This window comes from Cannabis sativa, chromosome 1, assembly GCF_029168945.1.
Source record: "Cannabis sativa cultivar Pink pepper isolate KNU-18-1 chromosome 1, ASM2916894v1, whole genome shotgun sequence".
Taxonomy (NCBI): Eukaryota; Viridiplantae; Streptophyta; class Magnoliopsida; order Rosales; family Cannabaceae; genus Cannabis; species Cannabis sativa.
Window position 1 is genome coordinate 17243560 of NC_083601.1, and position 25169 is coordinate 17268728.

The 25169-nt window shown below is 36.6% G+C and overlaps 2 protein-coding genes across 2 annotated transcripts; one reads left to right on the forward strand and one right to left on the reverse strand.

The window, feature by feature from the left end:
- The first annotated feature begins 9626 nt into the window (after positions 1–9626).
- Positions 9627–11334, forward strand: LOC115703585 (pathogen-associated molecular patterns-induced protein A70). Its single transcript, XM_030630812.2, has one exon. The coding sequence runs from the start codon at positions 9823–9825 to the stop codon at positions 10828–10830; it is 1008 nt and encodes a 335-aa protein (XP_030486672.2). The 5' UTR covers positions 9627–9822; the 3' UTR covers positions 10831–11334.
- Positions 11335–12769: 1435 nt separating this feature from the next.
- On the reverse strand, positions 12770–13966 carry LOC133039853 (uncharacterized). Its single transcript, XM_061118886.1, has one exon. The coding sequence runs from the start codon at positions 13964–13966 to the stop codon at positions 12770–12772; it is 1197 nt and encodes a 398-aa protein (XP_060974869.1).
- Positions 13967–25169: the final 11203 nt, after the last annotated feature.

Genomic DNA, 25169 nt, shown 5'->3' on the forward strand with positions numbered 1-25169 from the left:
GCTTAAAATTAAAAGTTCAAAAAGATTGCAACATTGGTAAGATAGTTCGTAGTAAGAGTAATCATGGAAAAGATTTTGAAAATACTGTGTATGGTAAATTCTGTAAATCTTATAGTATTTTTCATAATCTTTCTGCTCCTAAAACCCCACAACAAAATGGAGGGTTTGAGGATCCTCATTTTCCTGATCATGTTTATAAGTTAGACAAGGCGTTGGATGGTCTAAAGCAAGCACCACGTGCTTGGTATGAGCGTCTAACTGAATTTTTGCTTTCTCATGATTACAAGAGAGGAAATGTTGATAAAACACTTTTCATCAAAAACATTAATTCTGATGTGATTGTTGCTCAAATATATGTCGATGATATTGTGTTTGGCTCTACCTCTAACTCTGAAGTGCAGGTTTTTGTTTCCCAAATACAAAAGGAGTTCGAAATGAGTATGGTAGGTGAACTCACTTATTTTCTCGGTCTTCAAGTGAAGCAATCAGATGAGGGAACTTTTGTCACTCAAAGCAAGTATGCAAAAAATTGGTGAAAAAGTTTGGTCTTGAGAAAGCCAAACATACCAACACTCCCATGAGCACAACTTTGAAATTAAGCAAAGATGAACAAGGAGTAAAGGTAGATCAAACTTTGTATCGAAGTATGATAGGTAGTTTGCTTTATCTTACTGCTAGTCGTCCTGACATTTGTTATAGTGTTGGTGTTTGTGCACGATATCAGGCAAATCCCATGGAATCTCATCTTTCTGCTGTGAAAAGAATCATTCGCTATGTAAATAGCACTATTGATTTTGGGATTTGGTTTTCAAAAGACACTAATTCTAACCTTGTTTGCTTTAGTGATGCTGATTGGGCAGGTAATGCAGATGATAGAAAAAGTACTAGTGGTGGATGTTTCTATCTTGGAAACAATCTGGTTTCATGGCATAGCAAGAAGCAAAACTCAATCTCTCTGTCCACAGCTGAGGCTGAGTACATTGCGGCGGGTAGTTGTTGTACCCAATTGTTATGGATGAAACAAATGATGGCTGATTATGGGTTTGATTTGAAAACTTTAATCATCTTTTGTGATAACACTAGTGCTATAAACATTTCTAAGAATCCTGTTAAACACTCTCGCACAAAGCACATAGACATTCGTCATCACTTTATTAGAGAGCTTGCGGAAAATAAAATTCTTGTCTTAGAATACGTTGAAACTACCAAACAAATTCCAGATATTTTTACTAAAGCTCTTGACTCGATCCGATTTATTTCTCTAAGGAAATCCTTAGGGGTTTGTACTGTTTAATGCTTTTGTTTTTCATAATCCTTGATATTTGAGTTGTCTTAGAGTTCATAATGTCTTGTCTTTGTCCTAGAAGAAAATTTCAACCTTATAAGAATTTCAGTCATTATTTTATTGCTAATGTTGTAATGTTATGATGTCATACAGGTTTGTCAGGAAAATTGTTCACTCCTCACAGGAATATTCAGGTTCATCAAACAGTGTTATGTAAGCTACCATTTTCGAATAATGTTGTTCAAAAACTGTGTGTTCAAGCTCCATTGGATGAATAGAGCTACCTATCTCAATGTGTGAAAGCCATCTCTGAGTAAGTTGGAACTATGTAATTAGGAGTTATGTAGAAGATACACTACCATTGAAAAGGGCTACCATTGAGGTAGTGTGACAGCGTCTCCTATGGGTACAATTTATCAGAAAAAGTCTTTTTGACAAATTGGGCAATGTTCCCTGCTTACACTTTCACACACTAATGCTTGACACAGTTTGTGGTAAAAATTGTTTATTCTCGAAAATAGTGTTATAAAGTTGTTACATACTGTTTGATTTGCTTTAATATTCTTAGTGACTGAGTCAATTTTTCCTGTGAACCGGTATGACCTCATTCTATTACTTCATTAGCTTGATAAAATAATTTCTGATTATTCTTATGAGTTTAATTTTTTCATCAGGGACAAAGACAAATGGACATTGTGAATTCTAGTTGCAAAAATATCAAGGTTATTTTATTTTCCTGTCTTTTAATCAAAAACTAAACAACAAAATATATATATATAAAAAAAAAGGGTTCGTGATCGAGTTGTCAAGTGAGCTTTGTTAAAAATTCTTGTTATTTTTTGTTATGTTTCATTATGTTCTTAGACACAATTTTTTTGCTCTTAAGTGGTGATTATTGCTTTTTGTGTCTTTGTGTGTTCTCTTGTTCATTATTTGCAATTTTTTTTGGGGGGCATTTTTTGAAAAAATAAAAGAAAAAGGGGGGCATATTTTAAACTTTCTTTTCGAATTTTTTTCGAATCCTTGTAAATTTTTTTCTTTTATTTTTTCATTTTATGGAAACATGTTTTAATTGTATTCTCTATATTGTGTTTCCTTTATTTTTGGAGATTTGGTCTTATTTTGGTGTTTTTAGGAAACTTGTCCTTAAATAATTAATTATTTTTGGTTTCCTCTTTGGTGGCAATTTCGGATTTGGTGGGGTCTTTATCACTTAGATTTTGTGGGGATATTTGGTTTCCTTTTCTATTTAAGGAAACATTGACCATTTTTTTTTCTCTCCACACGTGATTCAAAGGTAAGGAAGTTACTTTCCTTTTGAGTTTTTTTTTTTCTGTTTTTGGGTAAGTAAAATCTTTTGTATATATTCCCAACTACCCACTCACCCACGATCACCACTCTCTCTTGTCTTTCTATTCTTTTTTCAAAGGTCTAATTTTTATTTTCAAAGTGTGAGAGTGTTTGTGTTCTAGGGTTTCAAAGAGATGGCCAAAACTAAGAATGCCCAACCGTCCAAGAAGCCCTCTCGTGGCTCTGCCTCTGCATCTCCGATCTCCCCTCATGCGCCGCCTGCACCAGCAACCGGAGTTCCTAGTTCGTCATCTGTTCCGATGAAAACTGCCAGAAAGTCGAAGACCAAAGCTTGAAAGTCGACTTACAACCTTGCTTCCCTTTGTGTTACTGTTGCACCTGCTGCTGCTTCTGCTTCTACAGAAATGGCTGAATTCAACTTGTGTTTGGGGAGAATGGAGACAATTCAAGCCATACTTCTCAGGAAGATGGACAGCATCATGAATTACTTCCGACCCAATGATGATGAATAAGTGGTTCAATTCTCTATCTCTTGCTTTTTATTTGTGAATGCTTAAACTATTATGACCTTGTTCATGGTTTTTGCTATCTTTGGCTCCTTGATAGACAAAAAGGGGGAGTAGTACTTATACCTTGTTTTTAGGGGGAGTTGTCTTGTTTGTGGTTTAACACTTTTCCGTTTAAAAAGTTGTTTGTGGTTTAACACTTTTCCATTTAAAAAGTTGTGTTCTTCGGTTTGCAAGCTTTTCCGTCCAAAAAAAGTTCCTTGTTTTATGTGTTAGAGAGCTTTCATGCAGGGGGAGTATTTTCTATACTCTTGTATCTTTAAAAAGCTATTTGCTTTGGTTTCTAACACTTGATGCAGGTTTTCTCATAATAAAATGTTTTGTCAATCAAAGTGCCAAAGGGGGAGATTGTTAATTCCATTTTTGGCATATTTAATTGACAAAAATATTTTATTATTTAATGTATATTTCGGCTGGCATATAATGATATGGTTTCCATATTTGTGTAAATCTAAACTTGGAAGGAAAGTTGACTAGCTTTCCTATTTATGGAAATTGAGGTGAAAATGGTAAGTTTTGATTACACATTGATTCTTTGCTAACCAGCTGTTATTCTGATCTTGTGTTGAGTTTCCCATTTTCTAAGATCAGGTTTCTTGAAGAGAAAACCGGAGCTAAACTTTCCTTTTCTATAAAAGGAAAGTTGTAGTTACTGCCCACGATTCTGTAGGTACAGAAACGGAAATTCCTGGACTGATTGAAGAATTATTTTAGGGAAGTTTCTAGTGGGTTGAGGTCTTGTTCAGACTGAATGTAAACTGTCTATGAGATGTATATTCATTATAAATACATCTTATAGCTGCTAGGTTTTGGATCTCTTTTATACACTTAGAATTATATTCATATCTTAAAGAAAGAGTGTCTTTGTTATGTTATCTCTTTCATTCACTTTCATATCTTAAGGAAAGAGTGTCCTTGTTAGTACCTCTCTTGGTACCTCTCTTGTATCTTTGAATTCCATTCATATCTTTAGAAAAGAGAGTCTTTGTTATGTAGAGAAGAGTTGTTCTACTCTTACTCTGTTTATTTGTTGTTTGTATTGTCTTGAGTCCGTATTCAAGTCTACAACGAAGAAGAACATCAGTGCACCTTCGGGAGAAGGGTATTTACAAGCTTTCGGGAGATTGCTTTTGAAGTCTTGCATCGGGAGGATACAAGCACACCTTCGGGAGAAGGGTTTTACAAGCTTTCGGGAGATTGCTTTTGAAGTCTTGCATCGGGATGATACAAGCACACAACCTTCGGGAGATGGTTGTATAGACTTTCGGGAGATAGCCTTTAAGCCTTGAATCGGGAGGATTCAAGCACTCTTCAAGGTGATCGAAGGGAGTTCGAGCTCTTGGAGTTTTATCAAGATTCGGATAGTAGGTGGAATACATCAAGCTTGCGGCATACAATAAGAGGGAGTCTATTTATGCATAAGTCAATTACTTTGTATTTTTGATACCGATCTAATGAATCTTATCACTGGGCGTGGCCCCGTGGACTAGTAACAATCTGAAAGGATTGTTGAAACCACGTACAAAAATCTTGTGTGTTTTTACTTTTATGCACTGTTTGTTTTTCTGGGTTTCTCTGGAGTTACAGAGTTATATTATGTAACTACGGAAAAACTGTTTTCAGTACCAGTTTCATTATTCCGCATTTAATTAATCACTTAATTAAATAATCAAACTGGAAATATTAAAATACGGAATTTCAAATTCAAAAAATGAAAAGTTATTAACCACCTTTAAAGCTAATATGGAATTCCTAAAGGTTTTACCTTTTAGCCTTCACCTGTATATCCATGCAGTCTAAAGTAAGCCTTCACAACTCACAGCGTTCCAAAAGCTTGGGGGTAAATGTTATCTTGTTTTGGGAAAGGGACATGTGAAGTCAAAATAATAAATATAGCCCATATATTCAAGGCCCAACAGTGGGCCCTGATAATGTCACAGGAGTTTCAGTCCATAAAGTCGTGAGTCTTTTTGGGTAAATAACTATTAACTCATCCAAGCGAGAGTCTATCCAGCATAAAGACATATAACCGCGTAACCGAAAGAAGCATGCAACATATGTCTAAAAGCTCAGTGTAGTTACTTGTTTTCCACTAAATCGCAACAAATCTGAAATTACTTTCCCAAAATTTTGGGCAAAGATCATATCTTATTAAATAAGGAAACATAGTAATTGATGATGGGGTAATTAATATGATATTATTACCCACAAAGATAGGACACGATTTTGACAACTAGCATCGTGATATGACATCCACATCAACATACACAAAGTATCTCATGAGTCGAGCTTCACCATATAAGTCCAAAATCAATGTATTATTTGTAAACTCCTCATTAGAGGGGGAAAAGGTAACTAGTATGATCTTTATGCTCTATAAATACTAAGCAAACCCTACATACAAAGGGTTGGAACTTCTTGGCTCATTTGCTTATGCAAAAATTGAGTGCTCATACTTTATTGTAATCCCTTAGGCTTTTATAGCTTCTCTAAATAATACTGACTCGTAGACTAAGACTAATTAACGCCCCAACCACGTAGAACCTTGCGTGTACTTATTTTATTTCCTTTGAATTATATTTATTTTGCTCATATATTTAAATTATTAGTTTTTCAAAAATCTTTGTAAACAAATACGAACTCGAGGGCTACATGGAAATGCTAAAATAAGATCAGTGAGAGATTTTGGGAATGACCCTTATGGTAATAATATCACAATAGTATAATATTTAGCTTACCTAAAATCAAACTGGGTTGTTTTGAAGAGATCGAAGTGAAGTTGCCATTAGAGCTTGTGAAAGGAAGAAATTGAGCTCAATTGAATTTGTGAGCGATAAGATTAAGCTGAGTGTTCTCAAGTTTAAAGTTGATGAAGCTACCTGCCTTTGCCGTTGCTGAGAAATGTTACTGCACCACTAGACAAACACACACATATATATACACAAAAATTTTAGATCTACACCCTAAATCTCATATCTATTTCCCCAACAAATTTGAAATAGATCTGAGATCCCCACACCCACAAACCTAGAATCTCGTCCCCGTCGAACCCACGAACCCGTCCCCATCCCTGTCAAACCACGAACCATATCCCCTTACCTGTCAATTACGAACCTATTCTGCACAATCATCGCATCGTAAAGTAAGATCTTAGTGCAGAGGTCCTCGGGGTAAGGCTATACAAGCAATTGACATTAGTAAAGTCCTTGAGCAGATCAAGCCCAGCCACGTCGAGCTTCCCGACGACGAGGATTGTAAGCTTGGTGTCAAGATCAGCGGAGGCAATCAATACCAAGCGACGAGACTGGTGGCGGCAAAGGATAGAGGAAGCTTGGACGAGAGAGAAAGGGAGGCATTTCTAAGAGGTTAAAGATGGAGGGTTTGAGAAGTTCGGGCAACCATGAAAAAAAAAAGAAAAAGAAAATATATTTTTTTAATGATTTATTTTTTATTTTTAAATATTTATTTACGTGTGTTAATAATATTATGTTATGTGTATATTGTGTCCATGTGGACAATACTCTATGTACATATAGATAACCAACTTGGCAGTTAATTATCGAAAATAGATAGAAATAACTAAATGCTAACAAAACACATATTTTGAGGGATTTTGCCGTTAAAATTAACATTTTGGCGGTTAATTACTAGCAAAGTGAAAGTATGAAAAATTATGGCGTGATTTACTCTAAATTACATGAATTTTGATACTTAATTGCACTAATAGTTATATTGACATGTAAGAAGATGTTAGATACTACAACCTTTTAGCATTTCTCATTAATTTAAGAAAGAGTTGTTGACACCTAAACCCTCTTAATTATCGTTTCACTTGTGTTTAACTCTCTTAGCTCAAATTTTAGTAGTAAAACTCTCTAAATTACTAAATTTTTAGCAAACTTAAGGTGTTATCTGGTTAACTGTCACAAACTGCTTATGTGTACACTCATGTACACATAATACATTTATATTTGAACATCTAATATTATTATTTAAAACTTATTTTGAAATTTATATTAAAATTATATAAATAAACAATATATAATATTTTAAATTATCCCCAAGATGGAGAACCCCACAAAAGCTATAGACTACAGACCAATAGCTTGTTGTTCTACTGTGTACAAGTGCATATCCAAGTTATTGTGTCTGAGGCTCTCTCAAGTTCTTCCAGGAATTATAGATCAGAATCAAGGTGCGTTTGTGCAAGGGAGATCTATAGCGCACGATGTTATGATTCTCCAAGATCTCTTGAAGAACTACAGAAGAAAAAATATATCTCCTTGATGCACTCTCAAGGTGGATATTAGCAAAGTGTATGATACAGTCAACTGGGATTTCTTGGAAGATCTTTTGAATGGTTTTAAACTACCAACCAGGTTCATATCTTGGATCATGACTTGTTTGAGATCCACCTCGTACTCGATTCTTTTGAATGGAAAAGTTCAAGGAAGTTTCAAAGGCAAGAAGGGATTGAGACAAGGCGACCCGCTTTCCCCGCTCCTATTTGTTATGATAATGGAGTACTTAACCAGGAGGCTTCACTTAGCAGCGAATCAGTCAAAATTCAGGTACCATCCCTTATGCAAGAGTCCCAAGTTAATCAGTCTTTGTTTTGCGGACGATTTAATGATATTCTGTAAAGGAGATATATGCTCTATCCGAGCAATCAAAGAGGTGCTAGATGAATTCAAGGCAACTTCGGGGCTTGCCATAAACACAGGTAAATCTCAACTCTACTTTGGTGGAGTGAAAGAAGAAGGAAAACAGGTTATGCTGTTAGAAATGAATCTTCTTGAAGGAGAGTTTCCTCTCAAATACCTTGGGGTTCCTCTAAGACCGACAAAATGGAAAGCAGAGGACTGTGGAGTGATTATAAAGAAGATCAAGCAAAGGCTCCAAACTTGGGCAACAAGACATTTATCTTTTGCAGGAAGGGCACAACTCATTCACTCAGTGCTCCTTGGCCTTTGAAATTATTGGATGAGAATTTTCATCCTCCCTCATAGTATCACCAAGGAGATTGAAAAATTATGTAGAGGTTTTTTATGGGGATGGAATGGGAATAGAAGCAAGCTCCATGTGGCTTCTTGGGAGAAAGTTTGTCTTCCAAAGGCTTATGGTGGATTAGGTTTCAAAGATGGGGTCAAATGGAATCAAGCAATTCTTGGTAAGTATATTTGGGCCATTTCTTCCAAAAGTGACATACTTTGGGTGAAATGGGTCAATAATATTTATCTCAAGAACAATTCCTTCTGGACCTATGACTTAAAGAATGATACAAGTTGGTATTGGAGGAAGCTTTGTCACCTTCGCAACAAGTTCTCAATGACAGATATCAGGAAAGCAAGGGTTGGTGCGAATCATTTCAAGACTAAGCTGTTGTATAACCGCAGTATTGCTCAAGAACAATTCGGTTTCAGCAAGGTTATCTGGAGTTCTCTCAACATGCCAAAGCATAGATTCATATTCTGGCAAGCTATCAACGATCAGCTCTTGACAAGAGATAAGTTTGCCAAATTTCAGATTGCTTTAGATACTACTCTATGCCCGGTATGTGCTGTTGTAGAGGAGAGCAATGCACACTGTTTTTTTGAGTGCATCTTATCGCAACAGGTTATGGCCCAAGTCTGCAACTGGTTGAAGATTTGCTGTTGGCTGATTGGTTTTATAAATTGGCAGCAATGGTTAAGTTTGAACAGCAAGGACAAGCGACAAAGAGTGCATGTAACAATCCTGACAGCCATGATTTATAGCTTATGGAGCAATAGAAACAATTGCATATTCAACTACTTCTCAAACACAGCTGTAAAGATCACGAAGGACATAAAAAATATAGTATATCTTAGACTTCAAATAGCAAAGAAAGGTAGTCTAAAAGACTATGAAAAAAGATACATAGAGAGATTGTATATGTAAAGTAGTTTTTTTCCCTTGATTTGGGCTGTTTTGATGTAATTTGTTTGTAATTAATGAAGTTTGTTTCTTTTTGATAAAAAAACAACATATAATATTTTTATAGTTTTTAACTAATAATATTATACGTATAAATATAATGTGAAAAATAAATGTTAAAAATATCAAACCGAAAGAAATCTTTAAGAAATTTTTCTCAAAAAAAAAAAAAAAAAAAGAAATCTTTAAGAAATAAAAGAACAAAGTTATTTTTCACGTCTTATCTAACGACCAAAGTTATCGAAATCATGATGTGGCAAAATTGTTAGATATTTCGCCGTGAACTGTCTGTTGTGCCGTACATGTCAGACAATTTTAACGCTTCTTATTTTTCTATTGCTGAAATGGTTTAGGGATCATTAAATAAATAAACAACCAAAAAGTAATTATTTTTTTTTCCTGTTTCTGAAGAGTTGATATTTCAAACGTGTCGTTTAATAACCTTTTCCCTGGAAGTTAAAAAAAAAAGATAAACTAGACATATATACATGGGCTATGCTAAGTCTCCATTAAACTCTTTATTATAAATTTTCATTATTGTTGATTTAAAACCACTACCAGACAAAACTAAAATCATTTCATACAGACCCAGATTCTGCTTAAATAGTGGTCTGAGTCTCTCTACTCTCCTCTCCACTCCATTTTCATCTTCCTCTTCTATCTCTCTCTCTCTTACTATTTTAATAAACCCAAAAAAGTTTCTCCATGTGGACATTCACGGCGAGCTGGTTGACACCCAGCTCACTCTTCCTCTTCCTCAACCTCATGATTGGAACCTTATTTCTCATGTCTCGTTTTGGGACCCGGAAAACTCCTACCCACGACCAACTCCGACCACACGGCTCGCCCCAACTTGTTCGATCAGGCTCACTATTGGAACGTGTCAAATCCTTCAACCTCTCCCTCTACAAATTCGAGTCATCGCCTGCCGTCGAAACCGTGTATCACCACCATCCTACAGACCCAGATAATTACCCGACCCACCCGACTCAACTGGGCCGCTCTCCTTCGTTTTTGGAGCGCTTGAGATCCGTCGATTTGTCTTACGTCTACAAATTCGACCATCAACAAACCCACCCTGAACCCGAACCTGAAACAGTTCGGCATGAAGAGAAAACTCCGGTGCAGAATCACATGGAGCAGGATCATTACCCGGTTCGGTTTCAGAACCCGATCCAGCCGCCTCAACTTGTCCGTACTCCTTCGTTTTTAGAGCGTCTGAGATCTATCGACTTATCTTACGCCTACAGATTCGACCATCAACAAACCAATCCGGCACCGGAATCAAAGACTGCTCGGGATCCGAACCCGCTCGAGGACCACTCTCACGAACCCGCTCACGTGACGAGAAGCAAGTCGGAGTCGGAGTCTCACGGCGCCCACGCCGAGAAGAAGAGCCAGACAGAAATGATGACGAAATCGGCCAGCGAAAAAATGGGGCAAGGTGTCAGAAACAGTTCTAATAAAGACAAAAAAGACAACGACGAAGAAGAAGAGGAGGAGGTCGTCGAGGCAGTTGAGCGGCGGAGGCCGGCGACAACGAGGGTGGAGAGAAGGAGTTGTAATAATGGTGGCGAAACGACGTCGGTTAATGAATTTGATGACGGAGTTGACGCTAAGGCTGACGACTTTATCAATAGATTTAAACAGCAACTGAAGTTGCAGAGACTCGAATCGTTTAAACGGTTCAGTGAAATGTTATCAGGGAAGTAGCTAGTTTACAATGGAGAATCTATCATTTAAAGCTTTTTGCATTTTTTATTTTCTTTTTATTACTTTTTTATCCAGTTATAAGCTGTTAAATCTATAGAATGGGTTATATGGGTAATTTGGTAATTTTCCCTAGTCGATGAGGTTGACTTGACTGTGTTGAATACTGCTATGGGTTAATTCATGGTGACTGATGAGTAGTGATAAAAGCATAGTGGAGTATAGGGAAGAAAGGAGGATCGAATATCGAGGTGAGGATTTGTGTTGGGTCAGATACCGAAGAAGAGGATGAAAAAGTGTAACAGCTACACTGTGAAATGACCGTTATGGTGTTAACGGCTTTTGTTAAATAATATTGAACTCCATTCTGTCCTTTTCTTTGTTAAAACTCGTTGTTTGCTGTGATTGTATTGTAACCTTATGGTTTAATTTTTGAAATTTTATCTTTATAATGATTTTAGAATGTAATCACCTCCACACCCTGAGTAAATATTAGAGTTGGATTAATAGATCTTGTACCATGCAGATTTTATTTTACGAAAATAATTTAAAATAAGAATATTTCTGTATATATATATATATACACAATTCATATTCCTAATACTATTTCCAAAATAAATCAAAACTTATAACACCATATAAGTATATTATGATTTAGCACTATCTATATAGTTTTGTAGTTTGGATCATTCATCTAATTGTAAAAACTAAAATGGTCCAATCAACCCAATATATATAAATTAATTAAGATTTTTGTCCTAAAATCTTTATGTACTCCCAGCTTCTATTAATAAAATTAGACAAAAATTATTAAGTCCAATAATTTTAAAAGTTAAGTCACTAACGCTAGTTTTTTTTTTTTTAAAATGAAATTATCAATTTATTAATTGCAATCATATAAGATTACATTTTGGAACTCAGAAGAAACATCATAACTTCTGATGACACGACCAGCAACAGAATAGGAAGCTTTAGCCAAGAAATGAGCAACACTATTCGCAGACCGTTTAACAAAAAGAACCGAAACACCACTTAACTCTTCTAACAGAGTTTTACAATCAGAAATAACACTCCCAAAATAAGAAACCATTTCAAGAGGGCTCTGAATTGCTTGCACAACAATGAGACTATCAGTTTCAACAATTACACTTTGCCAAAGTTTCTTTTTATCCAACTTAACGCCTCTCTAACTCCCATCACCTCAGCCATTTCTGGTGCATCTAAACTAGGCCGGCAACAAGAAATAGCCTCCACCAAAGTCCCTGTCGAGTCACGGGCCACACAGACAAAGCTATGCACATTAGGAGTTGCAAAGAGGGCTGCATCAACATTAACTTTCAAAAAACCTGTTGCTGGTTTGTGCCAAATTTCAGCAGCATCTGCATCAGTCAGAAAAGCAGCCCGAGGAACAAGTTGTTTATCTTGTGCCTTCTCCCATTGCTCCAGACAATATTGAGCTAAAATTGAAACCCCTGCCACCATAGGAACTTTGTTATTCCAAACTACATCATTCCTTATCCCTCAACAAAGCCCAACATGTCATAACCAACACTTTCTTCTGCTCCCCATCTAATTTTTGCAGCATGCTGTCTAGCCATCCAGGAAATGTAACCACCTGCATATCGATAGTATCAATGCCGGTCTGCAACCAACACAGTTTGGCAAACTGACAATCAACTAAATAATGGAAAGAAGTCTCTTGGTCTAATTTGCACAATGGGCAGCAATCACTCACATTAACATGTTTCGTCCTTAATTGTGTTGTAGTAGGCACACAGTTGGTTGATGCACGCCATATAAAATCCTTAACTTTCGGGGGTACCCAAATTTTCCACAGTTTGTTCCAGAAACCAGAAGAGAGAGCCTGCAATTCACCCTTTCGATCTTGTTGCAGAAACCTGTAGGAGCTTTTAACAGAATGAAAACCCGAGTTTTCCATCCTCTAAAACCACGCATCACTTTGTCTACTTGGGTTTAATGGGATACTAAGAATAATTGCAGCATCTCGAGCACTCATCACATCATTTATCAACTCAACATCCCATTCATAATGTCTAGTCACCATTAATGCTTGAACTCTTTGATCAACAAGAGCAGGATGTGTGGAAATTATTCTCGGATTATCCTCATCAGGCAGCCACGGATCATCTAAGATTCTAGTCTTTGCTCCATTTCCAATTCGAACCCTTGCCCATGCCTTTACTAGATCTTTAGCCTCAAAGATGCTACGCCATACGAAACTCGGATTATGACCCAATTCAGCAGATAAGAAATCACCTCTGGAGTAGTATCGTGCTTTGAATAACCGAGCCACAAGGGAATCAGGCCGAGAAAGAAGCCTCCAACCTTGTTTACTAAGTAGACTTACTTTGAAATCTCGCAGGTTTCTAAACTCCATGCCTCCTTTCAATTTATGTAAAGTCAGACGGTCCCATCTCTTCCAATGAATTCCTTTGCTATCCTTAGATGAAGATTTCCACCAAAAGTTGCACATCATCTGTTCCATTTCATTACAAATTTTCTTAGTTAGCAAGAAAACATTCATTGCATAACTAGGGAGAGATTGAGCAACAGTTTTAATAAGGAGTTCCTTACCCGCTTTGGATAAGAAACGACCCTCCCATCCTTGAATCTTCTTCCTTAATCTTTCCTTAAGAAATCCCAACAAAGTCGTCTTATTTCTCCCCACAATATTAGGCAGCCCCAAGTAAGTACTATTATCCCCTGCTTCAGAAATCCCCATTCTTGAGCACACCCTTGTTCGATCTTCAGCTCTAGTATTAGAGATAAAAAATATAGAAGATTTAAGCACATTAACCTGCTGCCTTGAAGCTTGCTGAAAATAACTCAATAATTCCATAACATTACATGCAGCCTCCTCATTTGCTTTGCAAAAAACATAAGTGTCATCCGCAAAGAACATGTGTGAAATTATAGGAGCTCCCCTTGCTACCTTACAACCACGAACCTTCCCCAACCTCTCATAATCTTTAATCAAAAGTGAGAGTCCTTCCGCACACAAAATAAAAAGGTAAGGAGACAAATGATCACCTTGTCTCAAACCTCTCGAAGGGATAATGGGATCGAAGTCTTGGCCACTTGCAATAATATTATACGAGACCGAGGAGATACACCTCATTACCAACATAATCTAGTGATCACTAAACCCCAGCTTCCTCAACATGGCTTGTAGAAAACCCCATTCAACACGGTCGTATGCCTTACTCATATCCATTTTCACTGCCATAAAGCCATCCTTTATCGACCCCTTCCTCTTCAAATAATGCATAACCTCAAAAGAGATTAATATATTATCAGTTATTAAGCGACCAGGCAGAAAAGCACTTTGTGTCTCTGAAATAACATTTGGAAGCACCCCTTTTAACCTATTAGCCATAACTTTGGAAACAATTTTGTAAATGACATTACACAAAGCTATCGGCCTTAAGTCACTCATAGTTTCAGGAGTAGACTTCTTAGGGATCAAAACTATGTTTGTATCTTTGAGAAAATCAGGGAACTCACCAAACATAAAGAAATGTTGAACTAACCGAACCACGTCCGTCCCAACCACCTCCCAGAATTTTTGACAGAACCCCGAATTAAGCCCATCTGGGCCTGGCGACTTGTCAGGATGCATTTGGAACACTGCTTTCCGCACCTCTGCCGCATCCACAAGAGCCGTCAACCCCACATTTTGATCCTCAGAGACAACATTGTCAACACAAGCAATGACCCTTTCCCAATTCGAGGTAGAAGCTGTGAACAATTCGCGGTAGTAATCTGCCATTACCTCTTTTAAACCATTATCCCAACCAGCCCAAACTCCTGCTCTGTTCTTCAAGCACACAATATGATTGTTCCGTTTTCGGGAAGTAGCACATGCATGGAAATACTTTGTATTCTGATCGCCCGCTTGGAGCCATAACTGCTTAGAACGTTATCGCCAAAACACTTCTTTCTGAGTAAGAATCTCATACAGTTGAGTTTGTGTCTCCTTGTACTTCTTTATAGACTCCTCATCTCTTCTATTCTTTAGGCATTTCAACACTTTATTGCACTTATTCAACCTTTCTTTGAAATCCCCTGTCATATTTTTCCCCCATTCGACAAGAGTTGTACTGCAACACTTGATTTTCTGCTGCAGGGAATGGCCTTTGATATCCTTGACAATTTGGTGGCACAGAGGTTCCCTTGCCCATGCATTTTCGAACCGAAACCTGGGCGGAGTAATCACAATCGGAGTTGGAACAAGCTGCAGCCATAGAGGACTATGATCAGAGACCGAAATCTCCATGTTAAAAAGTCTTGCAGATGGAAAAAGATCATTCCAAGCATGGGACACCAACGCCCTGTCAAGTCGAATCTCCACCCAATTACTTGTACCTCTGCCACGTTCCCAAGTATACGGATGAACAAAAAGAGCCATATCAATAAGCCTACAGTCCGACACCACATCTTGAACCCCTTCAATAAGGAATTCGGGTAAGGCCTCCCTCCTCTCTTATCACTTTGATTAAGGACATTGTTCAAGTCTCCAATGAGACACCATGGGAGCATTGAACGTCGAACTAGCTCTCTTATCAATCTCCATGTGTTGCTTCTTAGATTTCTACTAGGCTCCCCGTAACAACCCGTCACACGAACCACTATCGAACCACTAAGTTTTAGCTCAATATCAATGTGATTTTGGCTAAAACTCAATAACTTCCCATCATTTTCCTGACGCCATAACATAGCTAACCCCCCACTGTGCCCCCGAGCCTCCACAGTGAAGCTTCCTTCAAATCCCAACACCTTTTTCAAAATCTCAATTTTATCTCTTTTACAAATAGTCTCACATAAGAAAATAAGATCGGGTCTCTTTTGGAAAGTAATTTCCTTAAGGAATTGCATCACCCGCGGGTTCTCAAGCCCCCGACAATTCCAACTTAACAAACTCATAATGATTGGCGGGACCCAGCATGAGTACCCGCCAAAAAGTCGCTTTTTTGAATAATACAAACTTGAACCATACCTCCTTTTTTCCCCTCAACAGTGCCCTTTCCAACCTCTTGTGGCATTAAACTTCTACTCTCAACACCAACTGCTACTTTGTCCTTATGTGGCCCATATACCTCAGGCCCATTTACTTTCATATCCACCTGGCCCCCATTTAAATCAATAAAATCCTGACCCATATTTCCACTATCACCTAAAGGCCCACCGTCAACTCCCACGTGAGTCCTCCTTCTTTTATTATCAATAATAACCAAATCTTCAATATTACCCTCTCCCTCACTTTCCTCCAATTCAGGATTGACAACATGTCCTACATTCCTTCCCAAAATATTACCTAGCCCAACATTTGACTTTGTAATGGAATTATTACCTATAGTTATACCTCCACGATTTTCTCCATTAGAAACCTCCTTGATTTTAGCTCCATGATTTTCTCCTTGAGAATCTTCTTGATCCGTCGGAGATCTACCCATTGTTTCCTCAACCGACTGCCCCATGCTATCCCGAAGCCATCGTGCACCAATTTGCCGATTTGGACGACGATCCTGAGCCTTCATGAACAAACCATACGGTTTTACAATTGTTTCCAGAGGTTCATCAAATAAGCGATGGCAAAATCTTTCTGAATGTCCGATCAAGCCACAAATAAAACAAAAGGTCGGCACCCTTTCATACTTGAAGTTAGCCTAGAACCATTCCTCCTTGCTCTTATAAACTCGCATTCGTCTTGTGAGAGGCTTTTCAATGTTAATCAATACCCGTACATGATAGTAATCCCTCCATATCCCGTTGAAATTCTTTGGGCACGATGTCACATATTTTCCAATATATCCCCCTGCTGCTTTCAGGACTATATCCGAACGGAAACCCACCTGTAAATCATACACTTGAACCCAGATTTCCATCGTGTTTAATGGTATGGTTCGAGGGTTATCTCCCTCATGCAGTCGTTGTATAATAAAAGGTGACCGATTAAAAGTCCACGACCTCCCCTCCAAAACTCTACTAATATCAACCTCATGAAAAAATTGAAACAAAAATCGGTTTGTTTCTAACTCCTTAACTTACATCCCCTTACCCGGTCTCCACAGTGAAGCCATAACATTTTTTAGAGCATCAGAATCACCCGGCCTATCAGTTAACAATCTCCCCACCAAACACTAACGCGAGTCGAACTCATCCCCCAAATTCTCGGATTGATCGAACCATACACCAGTTTCTTCTCTATCTTCCAACTGCAAATTTGTCCACCTCCTTCCCACCTCCTCGCTGTCTCGACTGCTAGAAGCCATCAGAACCAATCTTTAACGTAACTGATGTTTTGATACCCACGAACTTAGTTACCGCAAAAAATACCGTAAAATATACATGTCAGAAGACAAGACTAATTAACGCTAGTTTAGTGGTGAGAGATAGATGGAAAAAAAAGGCCATAAATTCGAACCTAACACTTTTAAACTATTAAGCAATTAAGTAATTATAAATACTCTTTTCAAAAAAAAAAATTATAAATACTATTAGACTACACTCAAAAAAAAATTCAAAAGTTAGAGGAAAATTGTTTGAGGGATTAAAAGTTCATAAACATATTTTGTTACATGAGGTACAAAAATTAAATTGAAAAAGAGATGACTCAAAGAGAGAGAACGTAGGAAATTATTAAATAATGGGATACTTTAACATTCTTTTACATCATAAAAGAGTATTACGATGGTGTGGAGAAACAAACAAAGCAGTGTTGGGCCATATCGACGTGTATGGGTAGCCCCTAGCCGGTAATTAAACAGCTTTATTTTTCTTTCTTTCCTATAAAATCCAAGAGAAAAAAGTTAATCGAAAGTAATAAGATGCTTGCTTTATTAGTACTACTAGTCTACTAGACTGTGATTTGAAAACGAAAAGATTTTTGTAGCCACAAATACTCATGGACATATACGTGCATGTTTCGGATTATATATGTCTTCTTGCACATGATGAAGATTTTGCCAAATACATAAAGGGACTAATGTTATACTCGAATTTATATAGATATATAATTCAAATTTTAAGGGCTATATTTATAACTATATAGTCTGCTAGTATTGGCTACCATACTACATATTAATGTGACAAACATGGGGATACTGCAATAAATTCTACTTTCGATCGAAGCTTTCTCCATGATTTCATTACTACTCAATCCCCAATTTAGTGAGCATCTATCTCTTTTCTTTTTAATATTTTAATTAATATCTCCACTGTACTTCACACTCCTATAATAATAATAATAATAATAATATGTATGGCACTTTTTTTTCCCTTTCATGCATGATTCGTTTTGAGCACTGACCAATTGGCTATACTTTTTCATTTCTCTTGCATGTATAAATGAGAGGGATAATAATATAATATATTTTGATAAACTAGGTCGTTCAATTTACAATGCTTAAGAATTTTTAAAAATATTAAATAATTTAAAAATCATCAAAGTAACAAAAGAATCAATTTTTATTTTCAAAAAAGTAATTTTTGTAGAATAAGGCAGAACACAAAAACAAAGTAAACAAAAATTATAGCAAAAACTTGAACTTTGTATTAACTAAACTTTCACTACTATAAAAAAAAATTTCTCGACGTTTTTAAACATTCGTTTAAAGTATTCTCGTCAATTTCTATAATAGTCGCCTATACGACCGTCGTAAAACGGACAAAATAGGCGACGGTTAAAAACCGTCGCTAATGTGGATTTCATGACGGTTTAAAATCGTTGCCTATAACACGGTATAAGCGACTGTTTTAAACCGTGCCCTACACTATATAGGTGATGGTTTTAAACCGTCGGGAATGTAAAAAAAAAAAAAAATACAGATTTTTCTGTCATTTTTTTCCAGCATTAGTTGTATAATTTTACCTAATAATTTTATTACAATAACAACTAACTTAAAAACACATTAAATTTATACAATAACAAAATAAATATATATAATATATAAAAAGTATATAAATAAATAAATGTATTTATACCAAGCTCGGAGAGAGAAAGAGAGAGATGGAGACGAACGGGAGGTGGTGGTGGTCCGACGTATGAGACGGAGATGAGAGGGACACTGACAGGAAGTGGTGGTGGTCCAACGTATGCGACGAAGAGGAGAGGAAGACCGACGAGAGAAGGGGTGAGTGGAGATCGATGGACGAGAGAGACGAGAAGAAACGGAGATTTAGAGAGGGAGGAAGATGACGAGAGAGGAGGGCGATGGTGCAGATGCGTGGATTGGATTTTGGAGAGTTAAGATTTTTGTTTTAGGGTGTGGAAATGAAGAAGAAATAGGTGAGAAGAAATAGGTGGGCATGTGGAAAATAGAAAAGAAATAGGTGGGCACGTGAGAAATGTGGCGAGAAGTAGGTAACAATTTATTGGGCTCTTATACCCGACGATTTTGAACTTTCGCTTATAAGGGCCAAATAAATTTTATGAATTTCATTTAAAACCGTCGCCTATTCCTGAAATTACTGTTATAAACCGTCGAGAATACTAATTTTTCCCAACGGTTTTAAACAATTAATTTTTTTAGTGACGATCCCCCCAAAAAGGTATTTTTAGGACCGTCGAGAATTCCAACTTTTGTAGTAGTATTTTATTTATAAGCTACATGATACAAGAAATTAAGATAATAGAGTTAGTTAAACTAACTAACTCATAACAGAAAAATACAAATAACAAATTCTTACAAATCTAACTAACAATAATTACTTAGATTTAGTTTTCTAGGCTAAAATTCCCCCTCAAACGAAAAGGGATTGAAGCCATTTGAACTTTAGATTTGAGATAGTTGAAGCGATCAGTAGACAATGGTTTTACAAGAACATCTACGTACAACTTGATAAAGAATAAGGACATATCTCACAGAGAGCAACTTGACAACTATTTGATCTCTAACAAAGTGCATATCAATTTTCATGTATTTTGAGGGAGCATGAAAAATTAGGTTTGCTACAAGAGTTGTGGCACTTTGATTATCTACCCAAATAACAGGACAGTGAGGTATGGTGACATGTAGGGGTGTACGTTGGTCGGTTTGATTGGTTTATGCTATATTTTATTCAGCCCAATGTAAAGATTGGGTTACAAAAATCTAAGTGCAACCTGCCCAATTAAGAAAAGAGAAAATAGCAACCCGTCCAATGAAATTAGTCAGTTTGGTCCCGTCCAAACTAGGGTTGTACAAAAAAAATTGTAAACAGCCCAAACCAAATAACCCGCCCAAACCGAACCGAAAAAACCGATAAAAATTACAAACCGAAATAACCCGAAAAAATTAGAACCCACCCAATCTGTTAATTGGGCGGGTTGAAAATAGGTCCAACCCGCCCAATTAAACCGAATAACCTGACCAACCCGATTTTAGCTTTTTTTTTTTTTTTTACTTTTTAGTTTTTATTATATATAACATAAATGATTAAATATATAATAATATAAAATTATATACTTAATTGTTAGTTTCAAAGTCATATATATTGTATTGTACTTTGGTGGAATTTGATATTTTTAATTTATCTTTTTAATTTTTATTGACTTTGAAACCAAAAAAAAAAAGTTTGGTCGGTTTGGGCGGGTTAACCCGACCAAACCGCCCAAAACCGTTAGTCGGTTTACAATTTTTTTTAAAAAAAATTGGGCGGGTTGCACTTAAATTTTAGCAACCCAAACTTTAGATTGGGTTAGAAAATATATAGGATAAACCGCCCAAACCGACCGATGTACAGCCCTAGTCCAAACAGACCACTAATATATATATATATATTTTTTTTTATTTTTAAATTCAATTATTATATTTTAGTTAATTGTAATAAGAAGACAATATATGTAGATTGAATTAAAATTTAAATCAACTACCATAAAAAATCATATTAGTTTTAATACTTTTTAAATAGTCATGTAAATTATATGATATATAAATATATATAATAAAAACATATAAATATATATAAAAAAAACTCTCTTAATCGGGTTGGTTAGGTTAGTTCGGGTTGATTGGGGGGGTTGGTATTATTTTCAACCCGCCCAATATAAAGATTGAGCGGGTTATATTTTTGTCGGATTTTTTAGTTTGTATTTTTTGTCGGGTTATCTCGGTTTGGTTTGGGTCGTTTACAAAAGTTTATGTACAACCCTAGTAACATGAAGTTAAGTTAGAAGTGAGGTGATCCATTTGAGTTCAGTAACAATATTTGCTAGAGCTCTGAACTCACTTTCTGTAGTTGACCTGACAACAACATGATGCTTCTTTGTAGACCAAAATAAGATTTCCTCCCAAAAACACAAGTTAACTACTTGTAGAACGTTTGTAATCCACACAACTTACCCAATCAGCATCAGAATAGCTCTCAAGGGTCATAACAACAACTAATTTGAGTAATAAATCATTTGAAATAGTACCTTTTAGATACTATAATAGTCGTTTACAAGCCTCCCAATGTGTAGTTGTTGAAGCTTTTATGAATTTACTCAATTTTTTGATGATAAATGCAACATCAGGCCTTCTTAAAGTAAGATATTGTAGGGCTCCCAAGGTGGATCTATACAATGTTAGATCTTCAAAAGGATCCCCTTCCTACAAAGAAAGTTTTGTGGCAACACTAGTTGGATTTGGACAAGATTTTGCACCTTCCACGTGAAGTTTCACAAGTAGGTCGATATATTTAGTTTGGGATAAGTACATGCCAACACTAGTTCTATATATCTCAACCCCTAGAAAGTAATGAACTTCCCCCACATTCTTAAGAGAAAAGGCCTTGTTTAGATCATCCACAAGTTTGCAAATAAGACTGTCATCGGGACCTATCAAGAGAATATCATCCATGTAGACTAACAAGATAATCAATATAGAGCCAGAGCCATAGACGAAGAAAGAAGAATCAGATTTTGAAGCTTGAAATCCCCACTAAAGTAGACTAGTTTTGAGCTTCTCATTCCAAGCTCTTGGAGCATGTTTGAGACCATCAATGACCTTTTTTAAGCAACAAACATGAGTTGGTTGAGTAGTATCAATGAAACCTAGAGACTCTTACATGAAGACAATTTTAGTAAGCTCTTCATTAAGGAAAGCACTAGTGACATCAAGCTATTTAACTGACTAATTTAAAGAGACAACCAAGGAAATAACAGTTCTTACAGTAATTGGTTTGACAACTGGAGAGAAAATTTCTTCATAGTCAATCCAAGGTGTTTGTGAGTAGCCTTTTGCAACTAACCTTGATTTGAATCTGTCCAAAGATTCATCATCATTCAACTTGACCCTATGCACCCATTTATTTCCTATAATCTGCATTGCAGGGTAGTAAGGAACCAAAAATAAGTGTCTGCAGCTTTTAGTGCTTTGGCTAAATCATACATAAAGGTGAACCATTTAGGATCCTGTAATGTAACTTTGAGGGACTTTGGTTCAGATAGTATTAAAGATTCTGGAAGGGGTGCTTGGTAGAGAGATAAGCCTTTGGTTTAATAATACCATTTTGAGACCTAGTGACCATGATATGATTTCTTCTTGCAGCAGTTTGGAAGGTTTTAGTACCATTAGGCATATAATCACTAATGGTATTTGTTTGTGCAGGTTGAGTTACTGCATGTTGAGTTTCTTCAGGTTGAGTTACAGAAGGTTGAGGGTGTGGGGGTGGAGTTGATACAGGTTGAGTGTTTTGAGGTTGAGTTGCTGCAAGTTAAGCTTGTGCAAGTTGTGTTGTTGTAGGTTGAGTGTTTTGGGTTTGAGTTTCAGTAGATTGTGTGTTTTAATGTTGAGTAGCAGTAGGAAGGGGTGTTTTGGGGATAGTAGGGTTATTTGTGGGATAAGTAGTGTGGTTTACGACATGAGAGGTGATAGGTGGAGTAATTTCAGTAGGTCTTGTGGGTGGTGCAGCAACATTTTGTGTAGCATTTGTGCATGGAGGAGCAGGCTCAGTGGAAACATTGTGATGCACAGAATGAAGAATATTGTTAGCACCTGAACAAGTTGAAAAACTTGAAGTAGGAAAGTAACTAGGGTTATGAGCAAATTGTAACTGATGTGATAGCAGTTGTGAAGAGACACGTGGGTAACACTTTTCATTAAACACTAGGTTTTGAGCAGTGTAAATTCTTCCTTTATCATTTTCACACAAATAACCTTTATGAAAGGAAGAGTACCCCAAAAACAAGCATTGTCTTGACGTGAAGTCCAACCTATGTGAATTATAAGGCCTCAAATAAAACATGCATAACCAAAAGGCTTTAGTATAGAGTAATTAGGTTGTGTACCAAATAAGAATTCAAAAGGACTTATATTGTTAAAAATAGGTGTGGGCAGCATGTTTATGGTGAAAGTAGCACATTGAAAGGTATGCCACCAATATTTGAGATCCAAATTTGCTTGTGCTAATAGAGTTAAACCAGTCTCAATTATGTGTCGATGTTTCTTTTCAGGCCTTCTATTTTGCTCATGCGTATGTGGACAAGGATGAGAAAATAGAATTCCTTGATCATTTAAGAACCTTGCAAAAGTTTTGTATTCTCCTCTACCATCAACTTGAAGGTATTTGCTAAATTACTTTTCTATCGCGTTCTTAAACTGAATGAACATATCAAATGCTTGAGACTTTAAAGATAAAGGGTAAATTTATGTAAATATACTGTAATCATCCATGAAGAAAATGTAATATTTGTATCCATATCTAGATTGCAGCCTGAATAACTCGAAGAGATTGAGAGGCTTTGTGAGTGGACACAGGAAAGGGTAATTTATAACTCTTACCATGTTGACAAGCATTACAAAATGATAGTGTTTTTAAAGAGCCCGAGTGAGTGAGATAAGGTGGGAATCAATTTACTTAGTGTAGAATTTGCAAGATGGCCTAACTTGCAATGCTAGGTATTAAGATCAGAAGATTTTTCAGTATGATACAGAATAGGCAAAGAGAAAGAAGAGCAAAATGTTTTTATTGATAGCTGAATTAGTACATGATTCATTTTGATCTACACTTTGATTTACAGAAGTAAATGATGGAGTATAAGAAGAATGATTATGAACAGCTGTAGTCGTAGCTAAATGACACTGCAGAGAGGACTTTGGCTGACCAGGTTCATCACCAAGGAGGTAAAGACCATCCTTAAGCTTCCCCTTGACCATAACATCTCCTATTTCCTTGTCCATAACAAAGCACTAGTATTTATGAAATTCCAAAAATACATTATTATCATTAGTCAATTTAGATACACTAACAAGATTTTTAGTGACAATTAAAACTTGTAAGACCGAGTGCATATGTAAAAGGTAAGAATATAAATAAGATGGTATTGTAGCAGATCCTATGTGAGAAATTAAGAGCTTCATACCATCCCATACTACAAGGGTTTCTTGGCCTTGATAGGGAACTGAAGTGTCAAGATTTGTGCTGTCAAATGCGATATGATTTGTGGCACCCGTATCCACATACCATGAATGATCATCTCCAAAATCTTGGACTATGGTGGAAGAGTGTGCTTGAGGATCATAATCAAAATCCAATTTTGTGAGATCACCACGATTGTTGGAGCCACCTAGTTTGGAGTAATCCAATTTTTGTCAAAGCGATAGTGACAAACTGGAGTTGTATGACCTGATCGCAAACACATTTGACAAATAACTCTGGTGTTGTTGAATCGACCAACTCCTTTACCACGAACAATAGGAAGATGTTTATTGTCAACTTGAGCTGTTTGAGAGTTAGAAAATGGTCAAGAACCCCCAAATCTGCCATTTCCAAATGCAAGATTTGCATGCATTTGGATAGATAAATCTGTCATGGCGTGATGATATTCAAGGTAACCTTCATGGGAAAAACAGCAATGCTTGAACTTCTTCAATAGATAGAGCATCACTTCTTGAAGTTATCCTTAAAATAATAGAATTAAATTTAGGACCAAGTCCATTGAGAAGTTGCAGGACGATATCTTGAGTAGAAACAAGGGAAACAACAATTGTAAGGGCATTTGTAATGGCCTGAACTTTGTCAACATATTTTGAAATTGTCAGACCACCTCTTTGAATGTGAGAGAATTGTCCCTTGAGTTGGAGACCTCGAGCCTTGGTCTGTGAAGAAATTTTTTGTTCAAGAGCCCTCCAAACAGTGAATGAGGTTATGAAATTGACAACTAAAGCAAGAATGGCATCGGACATGGATGATCTTAACCAAGAAAGAAGCAGATGATCTTCGCGACGCTATTGATGATACTTAAGATTTGGAGCTCCGGTAACCAAAAATTAGGGTGGAGGAACCCCTGTGAATAAGATTTCATAAAAATCATGACTAATGACTGTTGGAATCACTTGAAATTTCCATGAGAGAAAATT